The sequence below is a fragment of the Nicotiana tomentosiformis genome, chromosome 2, assembly GCF_000390325.3.
Source record: "Nicotiana tomentosiformis chromosome 2, ASM39032v3, whole genome shotgun sequence".
NCBI lineage: Eukaryota > Viridiplantae > Streptophyta > Magnoliopsida > Solanales > Solanaceae > Nicotiana > Nicotiana tomentosiformis.
Genome location: NC_090813.1, coordinates 34453436 through 34470603, shown reverse-complemented (window position 1 = coordinate 34470603; position 17168 = coordinate 34453436). Strand labels below are relative to the sequence as shown.

The following is a 17168-nucleotide window of genomic DNA, read 5'->3' as shown; positions in this document are numbered from 1 at the left end:
TCAAAAGCAACTCCAAATTATATTTATGTCCCAACACAATTCTAATTTTTTAAATACCATTTTCACTTGATTTTTTTTTTTTACCTTTTTTTTTTTGGAATTTCACAATTTTTATGTCAAAAAGCCCACTAAACCAATTCATGTTTTTTTGAAATGAAAAGAGTAATTTAGCAGAGTAATAGCCTGTTTGGCCAAGCTGGAAAAATCATCTTATTTTGAAAAGTGTTTTTGAAAAAAGTACTTTCGGAGATAAGCAGTTTGTGTTTGACTAATCACTTTGAAAAATACTTTTGAACAATAATTTGTGTTTGTCAAAATTTTTCAGAAAGTGCTTTTAACTTTTAAGTATCAAATTACGAATAACAACATGAATAGATTTACTTAATAGTCAATATTATAAGTAAATAAATAATATATATTTTTTTATTACAAGCAATAATTAAATATTTTTATTTTATTTAAGTAAAATATGAAAATAAAATTTAAAAATACTTAATTCTTTTAATATAAGTTAATATATTAAAAATCATTCAAAAAATATAAAAGCATTCATCTCTAAAGTCACTATATATTAAAAAAACTATCCAAAAATTAATAAGAAATATTTATACATTAATATCCTAAGTATTAGGTTTAACAGTTATTTTGGTATATATTATATTTTATTAAGAGTATTCTTGGTAATAAGAAAAGTCAAAGCTGCTTCTGATTCTGCTTTTGGGAAAAATCTATTTTTTTCTGCTTCTCGTAAATTGTTTATTCCCAAAAATACTTTTTTTTCCCAAAAACTTAAAGTTAGGAAAAAAATTCTTTTGAAAAAAAATAAATACTTTTAGCCTTTTAAAAAGTTTGCCTAACATGCTATAATGCAAAGTAAAAATATGGTTCTCCAGGAGTGCTAACTTAAGTAATCCAGCTTTCTTACTTTGGTCATGGAAGCATACCAAAGTTTCTTTGTTAGTGTTATCTCTCTGCAAAATTTAAATACGGAGTACCTAAGCATCCGTTTGCCCGTAATTTTTTTTTCCTTTTTTTGTATTTAAAAAAAATAAATATATTTATTCATAAAATTTTGTAAATTTTTGAATATTTTTCACAAAACCACTTTTTCAAAATATTCAAAAAAAAACTACAATATTTTTTCAATTGAATTATCTGTCCAAACATAATTATAATTTACAAATAGTATTATTTTTCAACTTGTCAAATATCTTTTCTTTTTCAAAATTATAATTTTTATGTCCAAACGTTAGTCCAAACACCTACTAAATTACTAGTACTATTGTTTACGGGAATTACGGGACAGAATTTTTGGGGCAAGAGCACAACTTTTTGAACAGACATGCGCAACATCCACATCGACACCACCGATGGCTTTCTGGATATTATTTCAAACATCCTAGGGCAATCGTATAACATCAGTTTCCCGCCTTTTTGTCTTCCTGCACGACCATTTAATTTTAATAAAGTGTAGAAAATTATTTGCCTTTTTGCTGCAAATACCGTACACCTTTTCCGTTACAGCCCATTCTCTCTGGTCTCCTCCATTGCTTCCCATTTTCTTCCGTTCACTGAAGAAACTGATTCCAGTATGTTCGTTTGCTTCAACTCTTTTTGGATTTCTTTTTTCTTTTTGGGGAGATTTTTTGGTGCATTTTTCTGATGATTTTGTCACTGTATTTGATTTTCGTTCTCTTCCGCTTTTCTGAGGGAATGTAAGGACGTATATGCCTGACGTTTGATTTGGTTACGTTTTGGTTTAATCGGAATGCTTTTGCTTGTGTCATGGTGTTTTATAGGAGCTTAGGGTTTGGACTGTGAAATGGTGGCCGACGACAAGACAGCTTCGGACTCTCCTGTTTCCGTTCTGGAAGATGAGGTATTGCTTTTTTGTTTTTCTCTTTCTTCTTCATCTATCATTTCGTATTTTTATTTATTATTTTTCTAATGTTTGTTTGAGTTTTGTTGTTCACTGCCGTTGTCCTTACTCGCTTTCATTTAAGGTTACAGGTGTTGCGATTGGAAGTTTAGTTTGTAGATATTATTGGTTATAAGATATTTTGGCTTTTAATTTTCAGTCCCTTACATTTATGGCTCTGTATTTTGTTGTTTTAGCTCCTATATATGAGGAAGTATAGTAAGTCTACCGTTCAATCATTGGGTGAAATGTCGTATCGTGTTAGCTCCAGAGGAGGTTTCTTGAGCAAAAAATTAGTTAGTGAAGCAGCACAGATCTGAACTCCAAAGTGAGATTAATTTTTTAATGTGATATTTACTCTACTAGTCATCACTGTTAGTATCAAATGTCCTGATGTAAAACTAAGCTTTTAGAAGCTTTAAAGTTACAGGGTGCTGATCATTCTTAAGTTTCTGAAGTGAATAGATACTCATTTTCTTGCTTTCAGTTATGTGTTTGATTCACAGGCTGAATTCACTTACCAGTTCTTTCTGCTTGGAGATTTACTGAATCCAGGAACGCCTTCCTGACGGGGATTTAAGCTTGTCCTGTATTTTTTTCACCTTTATTGCTGTCTTTGTACCGTCTTTCGTTTATTATGATTGATGTTTATTACCCCATCAAATTGAAGAAAAAGTATTGAAGACTCATTCTGAGGGTCCAATTAGAAAGTGTACCGTTGGTGTAAGGAGAACTATCTGCTGTATTTTCTTCTGAATCACATTGTGTGCTCTCATTTTGAAGGATACCTGCAAAGAGGAGCCCGCTGTTAAATTGGAGGAAGTAGTTTATGATGCAGAAAATGAGGATGTCACTCATGTACCTGAATCCATGGAGGAAGAAATTTTGAGGAAAGCATGTGCAAAGGAGGAAGAGGTACAATTAAATGACCTCAACCAGGCGCCCAGTTTGAATGAAACTCAATTTACCAAGTTGGATGAGCTTCTTACCCAGACACAACTTTATTCAGAGTTCCTGCTGGAGAATATGGATAACATCAAAATGGTATCTCCCTGATTTTTCGGAAGAATTATAATTTGCATGTGGAGAATTTGAAGCTCTTTTGCTTATCAAGTTCATTAATTCTTATTGTATGAACAAAATCAGATAGAAGGTGAAGAGAAAAGTGTCAATGAAAACAAACGAGGCCGTGGCTTGAAACGGAAGGCGACAACAGGCTACAACAATGTAAACCTTTTCTTGCCTCCTGAAGCCTTACCTATATCTTGAATATGTCATCAGACTTAGAACTATAGTTGATTAGTTGAGAATGTTTGAACAATTTTATACAGACATAACACTATTGAGTTATTTTTTTTACTGGATGATTTTTAGTATTGTTTTTGTATCATGAAAATAATTAAATAAATAAAATTAGTATTGCTTTGAACAGAATGGCATGCATCGGTAGGTCTTTACATTTCTGTGGCCCTTTTATTCATGTCTGAAATTTAAGTTGAGAATCTTGTTTTTTGGAGGTCATTTCCTTTGCTTAATTGCAACCTAGCTGCTTGTTGCCTTCATTTCTTTGAAATGGTTTCAAATACTTACGCAGAGGAAAGCCAAGAGAGCTGTTGCTGCCATGCTTACAAGATCTAAAGAAGATGTTTCAAATGAAGATTCAACCCTCACAGAGGAAGAGAGAGTCGAAAGAGAGCAGGCCGAACTTGTGCCCTTGTTGACTGGTGGGAAATTGAAATCTTATCAACTGAAAGGTGTCAAGTGGTTGATCTCATTATGGCAAAATGGATTGAATGGTATCCTAGCAGATCAAATGGGACTTGGAAAGACAATTCAAACGATAGCTTTTCTTGCTCATTTGAAGGGGAATGGTTTGGATGGCCCTTATTTGGTCATTGCTCCTTTGTCTACGCTTTCAAATTGGTTGAATGAGATAGAGAGGTACATTGACATCTTCATTGTTCTGCAATTAACTGGCAGTGCTGTTTGTGTATTGGTGGAGCTGCTTCCCTTCTGGGATGAAATTGTCTTGTGTTATTTGTGTGCAACTAAAGGCATACCTTTTTTTTTTTCTTTTTTTCTTTTTTCCATTAAAAGGTTTGTGCCCTCAATCAATGCAATCATCTACCACGGTGACAAGAAACAGAGGGATGAGATAAGGATGAAGCACATGCCGAGGACCATAGGTCCCAAATTTCCCATTGTAATTACTTCTTATGAAGTTGCATTAAGTGATGCAAGGAAGTGCTTGAGGCACTACAGTTGGAAATATCTTGTGGTGGATGAGGTACCTACAATTGACAGTCTACTTTGTAAACTAGTATTGTTTTGTAAAATTTTCTGTCTGCAGGTTTGGTTCTTTCATTTAGGAAGCAGCTCATTTTGTACTTTGTGCTGAAATTCTATTGCTTTCTTCTTTCCAAGGGGCATAGGTTAAAGAACTCAAAATGCAAATTGTTCAAAGAATTGAAGCTGTTGCCCATTGAAAACAAGCTCCTTTTAACTGGAACACCTCTGCATAATAACTTAGCTGAGCTGTGGTCCTTGTTGAACTTCATTTTACCGGACATATTCTCTTCCCACGATGAATTTGAGTCATGGTAATCAGCTGATTATTTCTGACTATTTTCGTTAAAGTGTTTTCTTGTGACTGCTGAGGCGTGTTATTATAATAGAAATATACATGTGATTTCAAGTTATCTGCTCAATCAATACTGTGGTTACAGTTTGCTAAATTTGCAAGCCACATTGTTTCATCATCCTTAAAATTATTTGGTTGTCTATCTTATCATATCAGCGAAATGGTTACTACAGTTATCATAGCCTTAAATAGATATCCTGTGCATATAGCCCTCTAATCGCTCTGTTGGCATAAAGTGTCTCAGTTTCTGGTAGCTGACTTCTATGTGATAGTTTATTCATAGGAATCTAATACGTGCTGCAGTTGCATTTATTTAGTCACTTACATCACAGTAGTTATGCCGATTCTTGTCAGAGTTCATAAGGGCAAGATGTGTTGTACTTAGTCTAGCAGAATGTAGGTGCATGTAATAAGAGTCTCAAAGTAGGGTCTATCACTATTAGTTATCTCCCCAATTTCCTTTATGTTAAACCTAAGTGAATGTCAATCAGGAAGCGTTTTAGTGTAATGAGGTTTCTTTATATATCAGGTTTGATCTGTCGGGGAAGTGCACCATTGAATCAGAAAAGGAAGAAATGGAAGAAAAGAGGAGAGCACAAGTATGAATATTATCCAGTGTTATAGCCTAGCCTCTTCTTATCCGTTTAAGACATTTATCATCTGTTTAGTGAATGTTTTCCAGTATACCATGTCTTTTCCATCTTAAAGTATTTATCTTAATAATGTGGTAATTGCAGGTTGTGGCCAAACTCCATGCAATATTACGTCCTTTTCTTCTACGGAGGATGAAAGTGGATGTTGAGCAAATGCTTCCTCGTAAGAAGGAGATAATATTGTATGCTACCATGACTGAATACCAGAAAAAGTTCCAGGAACACCTAATTAATAGGACACTGGAGGGCTATTTGATTGAGAATGTGTCCACTGGTAATTAGTGCAATCTTAAATACATATCTGATTTGGTGGGAAATGAGTTGATTGATCTCTTCTAGATTTTCAGTTTGATCGATAATGTGTGCACTGAAATACTGCAATCATAAATATGTAACTGGTTCTGTTGAAATTGAGTTGGTTTATCTCTTTAGATTTTTGGTTTTATAGAGAATGTGTCCACTGGTACTGGTACAAAATGTTAATATGTATCTTATCCTGAGGGGAATTGAGTTGGTTTATCTCTGCTATATTTTCTGTTATAATAAAATGCTGATTTTCTTTTACCACACTATAGCATCTCCAATTTATTTTGGAGCATATCTTTTTTTATGTTGGTTTTGTCCAATGAAGTGAATTCCTTTTTTACGTACCTTTAGCGTTTGCAGTCCTAATGCCTCGTCTGGCTAATTTTGCAGGGCATGGTTTTAAAGGAAAGCTTAATAATTTGATGGTTCAACTTCGCAAGAATTGCAACCATCCTGATCTCTTGGAGTCCTTCTTCAACGGTTCTCGTATGTGATGGATGATCTGTGGAACTGATTATATTGATTATGTGCTGGTTGGTAATAGCATTTTTTGTTCTTTTATTGACAGCTCTTTATCCACCTGTGCAACAAATAGTTGACCAATGTGGCAAGTTTATTTTGCTGGACAGACTGTTAACAAAACTGTTTGCTCGCAAGCACAAGGTATGTGAAGCTGTCTGGTGCTTCGAGCTTTTCTGTCTTCCTACTTTGCTCAAACTTTTAACCTCAGTTCGTTAACTGCCAACAGGTTCTGATATTCTCTCAGTGGACTAGAGTACTGGACATAATGCACTATTATTTTAGTGAAAAAGGATTTGATGTTTGTAGGATTGATGGCAGTGTGAAATTGGACGAAAGAAAAAGACAGGTAATTGGTCTCAGTTGTTCTATCAATCTAACTTTTCTTGCTCACAAAAGTTGTGTGCTGTTATGGCCATGCGATTAGGATAATCTTCAAGAGTGTTTATGAACATCTGGCTATTACCATTGATCTGCTGATAACCTTCTCGTATTCGTAACTCTGCTTGTGTGTGGAACTTCACTTCTCCCTAGGAATAAGCCTATTGATGGACCAATAAACTGTCATTATCGTCAAGACGAAGCGCCTGGGATTACTGATTTCTGTTGATGCAGTATTTGCTTTTGGACTCTAAGTTGGTTCACTCTATAATCTATTCTCTACAAAGTTGATACAATCTCTTGTTATCAAATACAAAATATATGCAAGTCTTTTTATTTCTTACTGATTTACCTCACCTGCTGACCTTATCATTTTTCATTTAATCACAAAGTTTCCATCTCTTTGGTTGTGTATTGATATCAGGTAGTGCTATGATGCTGTATTTTGGTTTTGATGTGACATCTTTCTTATTGACTATTCTCTATGTTGCATTAGTTTACTGTCTCTCACTTGAACTACCTATAAAAAATTTAGACTCTTGTTGTAATTCTATGTGCTATTGGAATGGGCTTTAGGGAGGTTACCTGATCTAGTTCGTTTTCTGGAATAATTTTAATGAAGTTGATCTGTTTGTATTTACTTGTTCATGGAACAGATCAAGGAGTTCAATGATGTTAGCAGCAAGTACAGGATATTTCTTCTTAGTACTAGAGCTGGTGGCCTTGGTATCAATCTGACTGCTGCCGATACCTGTATTTTATATGATAGTGATTGGGTATCTTCTTCACGCCCCCTTATGCTTTTCATTTGTTTTGCCAAGGTTTTTGCATGGTTTCATCCCTTTGTTACTATGTCTTTGCATTATCATGTCACACTTCAGCTGTTGTAGTGTCTGCCTTCACTGAAGTTTGCTCTGCTTAAAATCTCTTCTCTTAAAAAGAACAATAGTTATTGCATCACATTTGCTTTTTTCTTATTTTTGATTTCTTTTTGTGCTGTACTATTTTTCCATGTTTTGTAGCATTTGTGAATTGATGTCCATTTAGACTGATCACTATGCATTTCCTTTTCAGAATCCTCAAATGGATCTACAGGCAATGGATCGGTGCCATAGAATTGGTCAGACCAAACCTGTTCATGTTTACAGGTTTTCCACAGCTTTGTCTGTGGAGGTATGATTCAGGCTACTCCTAAAGTTATGTTTGCATCTCTTTATTGCTCATTGTGATAAAGAAAGTGTTTGTGCTTCAGGGTCGAATCCTCAAAAGAGCTTTTAGCAAGTTGAAGCTTGAGCAGGTGGTAATCGGGAGAGGACAATTTAAGCAAGAAAGAAGCAAACCTTCCATGGATGTTATGGAGGTTAGTGTTATTTTCCCTCTACTAGTTTCTACTTATCATTCTATGTCGCAAATTCTCTTTTCCTTCTATAGTGCGTCAATGAGTTGCTATCTTTCCTATACGTTTTGAATAGCGTAGCAATTGTTGCAGGTGTTTTGATGGTTTCAGCTGATTGTAATTTTTAGTTAACATTCTCATTACTTGTTTGAACATGTTCCCACTTTTACCTTTGTCATTGAACCCTTCTTTTCTGGGGTTTTTGGTATGTAAGCTACAATATTGAGATGTATCTGATCGTTTGTGGCACTGAGTAGAAGAAAATAATAGATGAAGATTTTCTAATTGATCTTTGATGTTTCAGGAGGAGGACTTGTTGGCTCTCATGAGAGATCAAGATAGTGAGGAGGACAAGTTGGTGCAGACAGATGTTACAGATGAAGATCTGGAGAGGATTTTAGACCGTAGTGATCTAGTTGTTGGTCCTTCAAGTGAGGATGGGAACACTGAATCATGTGTTAATGTGCTTCCTCTCAAAGGACCTGGTTGGGAAGTAGTTATTCCAACTGCAACTGGAGGCGTGCTTTCCACCCTCAACAGCTGATGAGAGATTTGATGCGGTTAATTAGGGGTTTTAGATCTATGTTTTCTTAGTCAATAGCTGATTACATTGCCTTGTGCTAAAAGTTGAACTATATTTTGGCGACACCAGCAGATTTTTGTAAACTTGTGCTGCTGAAGTCGGTGGACTTGTACTAAGTATTAAATTATGTTTTGCTCACAGCACCAGTTTTTTGTAAAATTTTGTTACTTGAGAAGCTATTGACTTCACCAATCATGTTATGTTAACAATTACTTTGTCATTGGTATTCAGAACTTATATGAGCGCTAAACTAGCAGTTCCGTGTTTTTAATGTTTTTTCTTTTTTTATCTGTTTAAGTTGTTAAATTTGGTTATGGTGGCTTACGTAGTCAGTGCGATGAAATTCTTCATAGACTAGAAGCAAAAATTCTGAATTCTAACATCTTGTACCATCGGCGTAAACATGTACTAGGATTTTAGGGTTCAGATTTGACTGTCAGTATTCTCACCTTGAAATTAGTAACCGTATGTGCTGGAAGTGAGTTTAGGTAAAAAGGTTATTATCAGAAAAAAAAAATTCCGTTACCGGGAATCGAACCCGGGTCTCCTGGGTGAAAGCCAGATATCCTAACCGCTGGACGATAACGGATGATTGATTTTCTTTCCTACGAAACAATATACTTAGAATATAATTCTCTAGCTTTTGGACCCACCATTTTAACTTTTAATTCTTTCGAAACAAATTTAAAATGGTTTTCAAACATTGCATTCTTTTAATGGTAGCAGACAAAAGACAATGGATTTTCGATCTCATAATATTGCTCTCTACAGAGATGAACCGTAATTTTTTTTTAATGAACCGTACGCAATATTCAACTAGAACTCATTTGACAAAATCTTGTTTGTTTACTGTTGTTTTACAAAAATCAGATAAATGTACCTAAATATCATAAAGATCAGAGGAGAAAGAGTGAGGATATATTCTTTTCAGAGCCTCTATCCATGATTAGCTACAAGTCCGGCCATCTTTTCCGCGGTTTCTCAGGGATGGACGTCGAAATTATGAGTAATCAAATTTGTGGAACTGCAAATTTTCCAACTCTTGGAGATAAAATGGATTGCACTTCCTGTATGTTTGTTTAATATCTTTGGTACAGCCATGCCCCCGGATATGACAATTTCTACATCATTTGCAAGTTAAACATAGTAACATCACTTGAAGAGATGAAGGTGAAAATTGCAAAATTAGTTTGTAAATTTTCCAATTTAGAGTCTTACCTATCCCCTCTCGAACAGAGAGATTAGGCCTCATAATATCCTTAGAATTCACAAGAAATATATCTCCCAGGTAGAGGTGATTAGTTGGGACATAAACACAGCAGAGTTCTTCTCCACCTGTATTCTTGTGAAGTATGACAGTTGAAGTTATGAAGCCAAATGCATACTCACCAAGACGCGGATGCCTAATTATGGCCACTTCTTTGAAGGCATGTGAAGTCTTATCTGGAAAATTTTGCTGCATTATGTTTAGTATTTGGAACATTCCGAATCAAAATTCAAAATAAGTACAAACACTAATGATAAATGCAGAGCTCTTTCCCCTCTCCGAAACTTACAAAACAAATAAAAAAGAAGAGGAAGAAAACCTATGAAATCTAGATGTCAGTTTTTGTACGGTCAAATCAAAAGAATGTGGGGGTACTAACCGAATACATGATTGATTCCAAGATGATTATAGATTAGAGAAAAGAAGTCATCCACAAAATGAATGAACCACCAAGTGATGTAAAAGGTTAATGGTGACACCGCATATGAAAATTTCTAATTGATGCTGGAGCACTGAATGGTAAGGATATAGATACATTTTACGCCAGAATTCCAACAATTAAGATACTTTGGGAAAAGGAATTACGGAGAGTTGGTCATATGATAAAATGAAGATATCTCGAGAAAATAAATACATGGCAACAAGTGGAACAGAATTGCTGAGCAAAAGGAGACTAACCATCCGCTGACAATGTCAATGCATGCAGAATTCAATGAGAAAAACAATGACATTGCTGGTAGTTTTTAATCCAATAATACCGATACAAAGTGACGTGACATGTATCAGATCATTTTTTTATGGTAATAAAGATGGTGGGTACATTCATGAGAGAGAGAGAGAGAGAGAGAGGAGTGATGAGACATTGAAGAAGAAGGAAGGGGGGATTGAGAAGGAGAAGAAGATTTGGAGTGAATGGCGCCTATATTATTCTCTGCTGTAACAACATGACCTATGCCTCCCACTGGTATCAGAAACTCTAATTAGTGCTGTTAATCCAAATGCACTGCCTAGCCCACCCAACGCCATGTTCTTTTTTCTTTCTATCCTTTTTCCTATAATCTCTCAAAATTAATAAATTTTTTAAAGTTGTGACCCCAAATGTACATGGATTGTTTATGTATTAAAAATAATGAAAATATTATTATACCGTGACTAACAAACTTTTATATGGTGATTAATAAATGATAGATGAAAATAAAATAAAATAAAATAAATGATAAATAATGGTATTTAAAATTTTAATCTCCATATTACTATATATTCTTATTCTACGTTCTGTTTGACATTAAATAATTTGGTATTACATTTTTTAATTATATATAAAGTGATTGTCCTTATACAACCAACCAAATGTGCATTTGTATATTGTTATATGAATGTATTAGTATTTTAATTTTCTTTCCTGGCAGTTATTTTTTGTACATTTTTTGGTCTTTTATTAATTAATTGCATACCTTTATACATTTATTAATCTTTATCTCATTTAATTTTTTTTTTATCAATTGGTATACCATGTGCTAATACGTATCCCTCTCAGTTTAGCATTTTCTTCTTTTTCTTTCGGTAGACAAGTGTAGCAGTTTCATCAGAGGGTCGTGTTCCTTTGAGATCTCTTCAATTCCGAATCCACCACTACCTAGATATAATTCTCTGCTTCTGAATTTGCAATTGGATTTGGACACAAAAAAAAATTGAGATCGGAGAAAATTTTCCGGTCGTTTTGGGGGGAACATGATAACAAGGTCTAAACTGGTGGAGCAGCTCAGAGATTACCAGATCCGATCTCAACACAAGTGCCCCCCTCTTTCTTTCTTTTCCCCTAAGCCTCTTCTCTCAAACTGGTACGTCTCCATTTGTCTGTGTTACTGTATGTACATATTTTTGCACATATTGACATCAAATTAAACACTTTTAGCAGGAAAAAAATGTTTCTGCTTCGACTTTTATGTTAATTTATTTAATTTATTTTGCTTATTCATGAGTTATTTGGAAAAAAAATATGATTTTGTGATGTATTTAATTGTTTGCATTGCCACCGGGTACCTGCTATCAGCCACTATCACATGTACAGGTAACTTTTGAGAAGAAATTATCTGAATTGTTTTTGGTCATTTTAACCTTGGTCTTTCACCTGCTTCATTGACCGTTAAGCTACACCGTTGGGTGCATTATATTATGTTTCTGATACTTCCAATTTAATTTGGGGAACTACTTTAACTATAGATATTTCAAGTGATTCAACTAGATTGAAATAATTTAACTAAGACAAATGATGATTCTAAAAGTTTCTGCTGAGGCACAAGGTAAGTAGCTCTAATTGCGAAGGCCATGGACATGACTCACTACTTCCAAAAAATCACCATCCGAAAAGTTTTTGGCTAGACGCAAAGTCACCTTTGGTGCAAATTGCTAAGGCATTCTACAAAATAAGACCTTGTTCTTGCCAGTTTTTTTTTCCAGGGGTTGAAGTGATTAAAAGTCTTGTTTAGTTTTTTTTCCCCCTTTTCTCTTGCATTTTCTTTATGGGGTTGGGGAGTCTACTTGAGTAAGTTTGATGTTAGATGCTAAGGGAGCATCCTAATAATATTTTCTACAAATGTTAATTCCTACCTTGAAAGTTAGAACCATTCATTAAAAAGTAGAACGATTATTTGAGAAAAAAAGGGGGGAAGGTTGCTGCTTTCCTTCCTTCATTGTTAGGTCAGACGTATAATCGAAACCTTTCAATTTGAATTTCCTTGGACTTTTCTCTGCATTTGTGACCAGACAATAAAAATTTTATGTGCTGCATAGCGAGACTCTTTTATAGGTTGATCTCCCAAGGAGATGTGCTATATACAATGCTTAGCTATATTAATACTTTTCTAAACCTTCTTTTTCTCTTCCGTTGATGCTCATGGTGGATTATTGGTTCCTCTTGAAAATTTCAAATAGTAGTGTTTTCACAATCCAATGATGCCTTGCTTATGGTCTCCCCTAGCTAATCTTGGATATAAATACATATTTCCCAGCTTCATGGATATGTTTAATTCATTTGAGTCTCTCTCTGAGATGCTGCTGTAAGATTGTCTCTCTCTTAGGTTACATAGCCATTCGTAGGGCGTCTATTGTCCGTTTCTATGTCCGGTTGCCTTTAGGATGTTGCTAGTGTCAGACATTAGAAAGAAAGTCTAATTTAACATGTGTGAGAGTGATATTCTCAATATAGCTTTCCATAAAGGATCCTCGATTAGACAGCATGATCTTTAACTTTGAAATAGGCTCCTTCTTCTTTTGAGCTTCCTTTAGGCTGAAGAAGCAGGGACTAACCACTTTGCATCTGGGGATGCACTCCAGACTTACTCCATTGTGATGGTATTGAATCTTTCACTGCTAATCAGTGGAACCTAAATTAAGAAATGCCAGTCTTCTGGTGGCTTTTATTTTCCTTCTTTTAGGACATGCTAAGGCCATCTCCAACCCTTGCCAGAATTTTCTCCTCCAAAATGGAGTAAAGTTACTCCAACCATTACTCCATTTTTTATTCCAAAAAAGAATATTCCATTTTATATTCTTCTCTCTTCAATATTATATTATTATTTTTATTTAAATTTTATTTTCTTATTTCTATTAAAGAAATTCTATCTTTTTTTCTTTTTTACATATTCATCACATATAATTTAATATAAAATTATTTTATACCATAAATTTTTAAATAATATAATTTGTAAGCAAATATTATAGATTATATATATATTAATGGATAATTCAAATAAAAGTGAAATCATTGAGATACAAGATAATTAAATATATATTACATTATGGTAAAATTCATATTAAATATTACATAAATATTTAACTTCCATCTCTAGTATGCTCCCATAAATGATCTATTAATGCAGTACGAAGTACAAAATGAGCATCTTTGTCCTTAATTTTTGTGTCGAGCTAAAAATTGCTCAAATCGGTGATTTTCATAAAATTAACTTACAATTTTACATAAAAATAATAAATGTACGAAAATTAATTTATCAAAATTATACACCAAAGTTAAGATGTAAAATTAATATTATAAAGATATTACATAAACATAATTAGGTATATATGAAGAGATAAATTAAAAGAGTTAAATAATAAAAATAATAATAAAATAAGGATGAATAGTAATGAAGGAGATGAATAGTGTCACTCCATATTTGAGGTAACACTATTCATCCCCCATTTTGGGGGCAAAAATGGGGGAGCATTGGAGCCCCATTATGGAGAAATGGGGGAGGGTTGGAGATGCCCTGATCAGGAAGCCCCAAATTTCATGGTTGTAGGATATCCAATCTACATAGAATCCCTGGACTTCTCCCTTTAACTCTGGTATCCACACACTCATTTGCTATCAATGTCGCATCCATTATCTGCCTGCCTTTGATGAATGCCATTTGGAGATGATCTTATACACATCCCTATATAGGTCTAAAATCTCTCAGTACCTTGGCTCCACGCTTTTTAGTATTAAGAGCCGCATATGTCGCATTGAAGCTTTTGGTCAGGAAATTTTTCAGAATCTTCATAATATCATCCTTGATGGTTTCCCAGTAGCTATAACAGAAACTCATTGAATAACCATCAGTCAGTCTTAGGTGCCTTGTCTGTTGCACATCTCTTGATAAAATCTAGTATCTCTAATTCTTCAAAAGGTCGTTCTAGCCACTGCTCCTCTTCCTCATTAATCCTTGGACCACTCACAAAGGAGAATTCAGGTCTCCAATCTTCAGTCTCTGCGTATAACTTCTGATAAAAGGATAATATCTCCCTTTTAATAGCCCCTTGGTCTTCCACAGACTCACCATTTATTCTAAGCTTATCAATAGTGTTGGCTCTTCTATGAACATTTACCATTCTTTGGATAGTGTTTCTTTCATCCTTCTTTAGCCATAGCACCCGTTATCTCTGTCTTCATGCTATCTCCTCAGTTAGCAATCTCCTCTATATATAAACCATCCTTCAGGATTAATTCACCTTCCTTTAAAGCTCTCTGCTCCTGAATACTATCCAGCACTGCCATTTGTTCTAGGAGTTCTGATTTCTTCTTCTCCAGGCTGGAGTTCATGCACTTGTTTTTCTCCATCATTCTGTCTTTAAGATGATTTTTCTTATACTTTTGGTTTGCTATCTTCTTGCTGGCCCTTTTCAAATTGCATCATCATTTGCTTAAAGCCTGACTCCCATTTAACACCTATAAACTCCTTGACAAACACCTAAAAATTCTCTAATTCCTTAATGCTTTAGCATTCTAGTCTGATCCGTCCTGGTTAATCAACTCTTTCTTATGTGATACTATTTAATTAGGTGCAAATTGTTAATGTTTGTTTGGCATTTGTAATATATTGGCTGTGGTGGAAGTAAAAAAAAAAGTTGTTAACAAGCTTTTTTACTTTGATAAATTTAATTTTTTGAAATTTGTGAAAGTTGTATAGAACAATACTATTAGCGTAATGGATCAAACATTTTTGGATGATGCAAAAGGGAAGATTGTCATAAAATTGGGACGAACACAGTGGTAGATATTCGTCATTGTCATATCTCATCCTTTGGCTTTCTGTACCTGATTATTATCTTGTTTTAATTCCTTATTATTCTGTATCCTAATGTTGTTCAATGTTTCAAACTTCTCCTGGTTGTTGGAATTCCTTCTCTCCTTGTTTAATGGTATGTCAGGGAATTGCACTTTTAAATGGGCGGAGTGCTACTTGTAGTATAGTATTTGCCAATCATCTATTATCTGTAACTTGTAAAATTTTTGGTGTATTCTTCTTCTCATATATTGACGAACTTGGACGAACAAGAAGATCTAGGTCTGCTTGCACACACTTACTGAATTTCCATGTCCGTTTCCCGTTCAGTTCTGTCTTCAGTTGTTGGTCATTAGAATAATATTTGCATGATGTAACCTTTGTACCACAAGTTCATATAACCTTCTAAACAGTTATGGAAGATCTGTGCCATTTTTACTACTGTAACAAACTTGTAATTGTCTCAAATTGTGTAGGGCTGATGTTGCTGTTGCTGTGTTCTACACCTTGCTATTTGCTGTGCTTATAGTATCATCGTATCTGACCCTCTATTTGCAACATTACTGGAGTTCCTTTCTCATCATAGGCCTTGCCATTTCCCTTCCAGTTCGCTTGAGAATTTTAAGACAGGCTCATGCAAGAAAGAGAGTAAGACAATTACCTTTGTCTATGTGAACTTCCATCTGCAGCTGCAAGTGCCAAACAGCAGTTTAAGTGAAAGGAATACCTCTTGCACAGAATTGCACTCCTATTGTAGAAATACAATTTTTTTGACCTTCGTCACATATGCTGACCGAGCTTCTGCTGTGAAAGATGGGTGTAACATCTTTGTATTCCTCTTGATGATCCATCCTTGAAGAAGTATTATTAGACGATGAATTAGTTCCCTGTGAAATGAAGAAGCGGAGTTCAGAGTTCAAGGTTTCAGAAATTTTAATATTTCTTGCTTTGTTGTAAACTAAACTTGGTGGGAAATAAAGATGCTCAATTCTGGATAATTTCCAAGCAGGTGTTACTGCTGATTGTAGTAATCTTTGAGGCGTATGTAGAGTTTACCAAATCATATCCGAATGACCAGATATATTAGCAGTTGAATGGTTGAAATGATTTTGGTTCAGGACTACTTTACTGAACCGTATAGGAAAGTTGAGTTCTGTAAGAGAAATAGTATTTGTATTTTTCATTAATTAGTACTTTGTGTTTCAAATAGTATACTCAAAATTTAGATGTTTTCAAAGGAATCGGATTGCTAAACTTCTTTTTCAGTTATTTATTTTCATTAAGCATAATTTTAGATGCATAAGCACACTAAAGTTTTGACTCAGTTGACCATTTTCTAAAGACAGGTAATCCTAACTCGAAGTAAATCCCATTCACGGCAGTGGTAAGTTAAGCAAAATTTTGACATAGAGTTCATATTTTCTAATCTGCACATCCCCTAGTTTCTAGCGCTCTTCCTTATTGTCCTGTCGAAATTTCTAATAAATTAAAGCAGTCAATATCCTTTCCTTGCCTACGTGTAGTTGGTGGATATTGTCACAAGACTGACAATCAGTTTTCCAATGTTACGTTGCCGTTTGGATTTTGGGAGGCATCTAACTTTTTTATTTTTATTTTGTTGTGTTTGGTTTAAAAAGGTCTGTCAAAAGTCTGCCAAATTCCAAAACACTTTCTTTCAAATATCAACTCAATCTTTCAAAAATCAACTCAAGGTCTTTTTACTTGATGATTTGAGTGTTCCATCCAAGGAACCCGTGCGAAACTTGCGTCTCTATTTCTCCTTCTTTAGTTTTCAGAAAAAAACATTGTGTTTGAAAAATAAAATCCAAAAACTTTTTCAAGCGCATTCCACAATTCTTTGGATGTCTCCATGCTACTGTATACATTATACAGATTATCATCCAGTCCGCTAAGAATATAATTCTTACATAAAAAATCAGAATGCTTCCACGCTTCAA

General features: G+C 34.5%; 1 protein-coding gene, 1 long non-coding RNA gene, 1 other non-coding gene and 1 pseudogene across 3 annotated transcripts; 2 read left to right on the top strand and 2 right to left on the bottom strand.

Annotated features, from left to right (window-relative positions):
- Nucleotides 1–1430: 1430 nt before the first annotated feature.
- LOC104115810 (ATP-dependent DNA helicase DDM1-like) lies at nt 1431–8647 on the top strand. Its single transcript, XM_033661229.2, has 16 exons — nt 1431–1589; nt 1800–1879; nt 2702–2962; nt 3065–3145; nt 3513–3859; nt 4016–4205; nt 4343–4518; nt 5089–5158; nt 5297–5486; nt 5909–6004; nt 6087–6181; nt 6267–6386; nt 7075–7194; nt 7493–7591; nt 7671–7778; nt 8119–8647. Exons 2-16 carry the CDS (start codon nt 1823–1825, stop codon nt 8356–8358), a joined length of 2250 nt encoding a protein of 749 aa, XP_033517120.1. The 5' UTR covers nt 1431–1589; nt 1800–1822; the 3' UTR covers nt 8359–8647.
- Nucleotides 8648–8914: 267 nt separating this feature from the next.
- Nucleotides 8915–8986, bottom strand: TRNAE-UUC (transfer RNA glutamic acid (anticodon UUC)). Its single transcript has one exon. It is a non-coding gene; the product is annotated as a tRNA-Glu (tRNA).
- Nucleotides 8987–9336: 350 nt separating this feature from the next.
- LOC104115853 (protein LIKE COV 3-like) lies at nt 9337–10690 on the bottom strand (annotated as a pseudogene).
- Nucleotides 10691–11192: 502 nt separating this feature from the next.
- LOC104115820 (uncharacterized) lies at nt 11193–16451 on the top strand. Its single transcript, XR_011413784.1, has 2 exons — nt 11193–11505; nt 15687–16451. It is a non-coding gene; the product is annotated as an uncharacterized lncRNA (long non-coding RNA).
- The last annotated feature ends 717 nt before the right edge of the window (nt 16452–17168 follow it).

What these genes read in the sequence shown, in the direction of transcription:
- LOC104115810 (XM_033661229.2), top strand. Translation starts at nt 1,823, where the DNA reads ATGGTGGCCGACGACAAGACAGCTTCGGACTCTCCTGTTTCCGTTCTG. An exon ending in ATATGGATAACATCAAAATG is followed by an intron (nt 2,963 to 3,064) that starts GTATCTCCCTGA and finishes GAACAAAATCAG; the next exon opens with ATAGAAGGTGAAGAGAAAAG. An exon ending in CACGATGAATTTGAGTCATG is followed by an intron (nt 4,519 to 5,088) that starts GTAATCAGCTGA and finishes TTTATATATCAG; the next exon opens with GTTTGATCTGTCGGGGAAGT.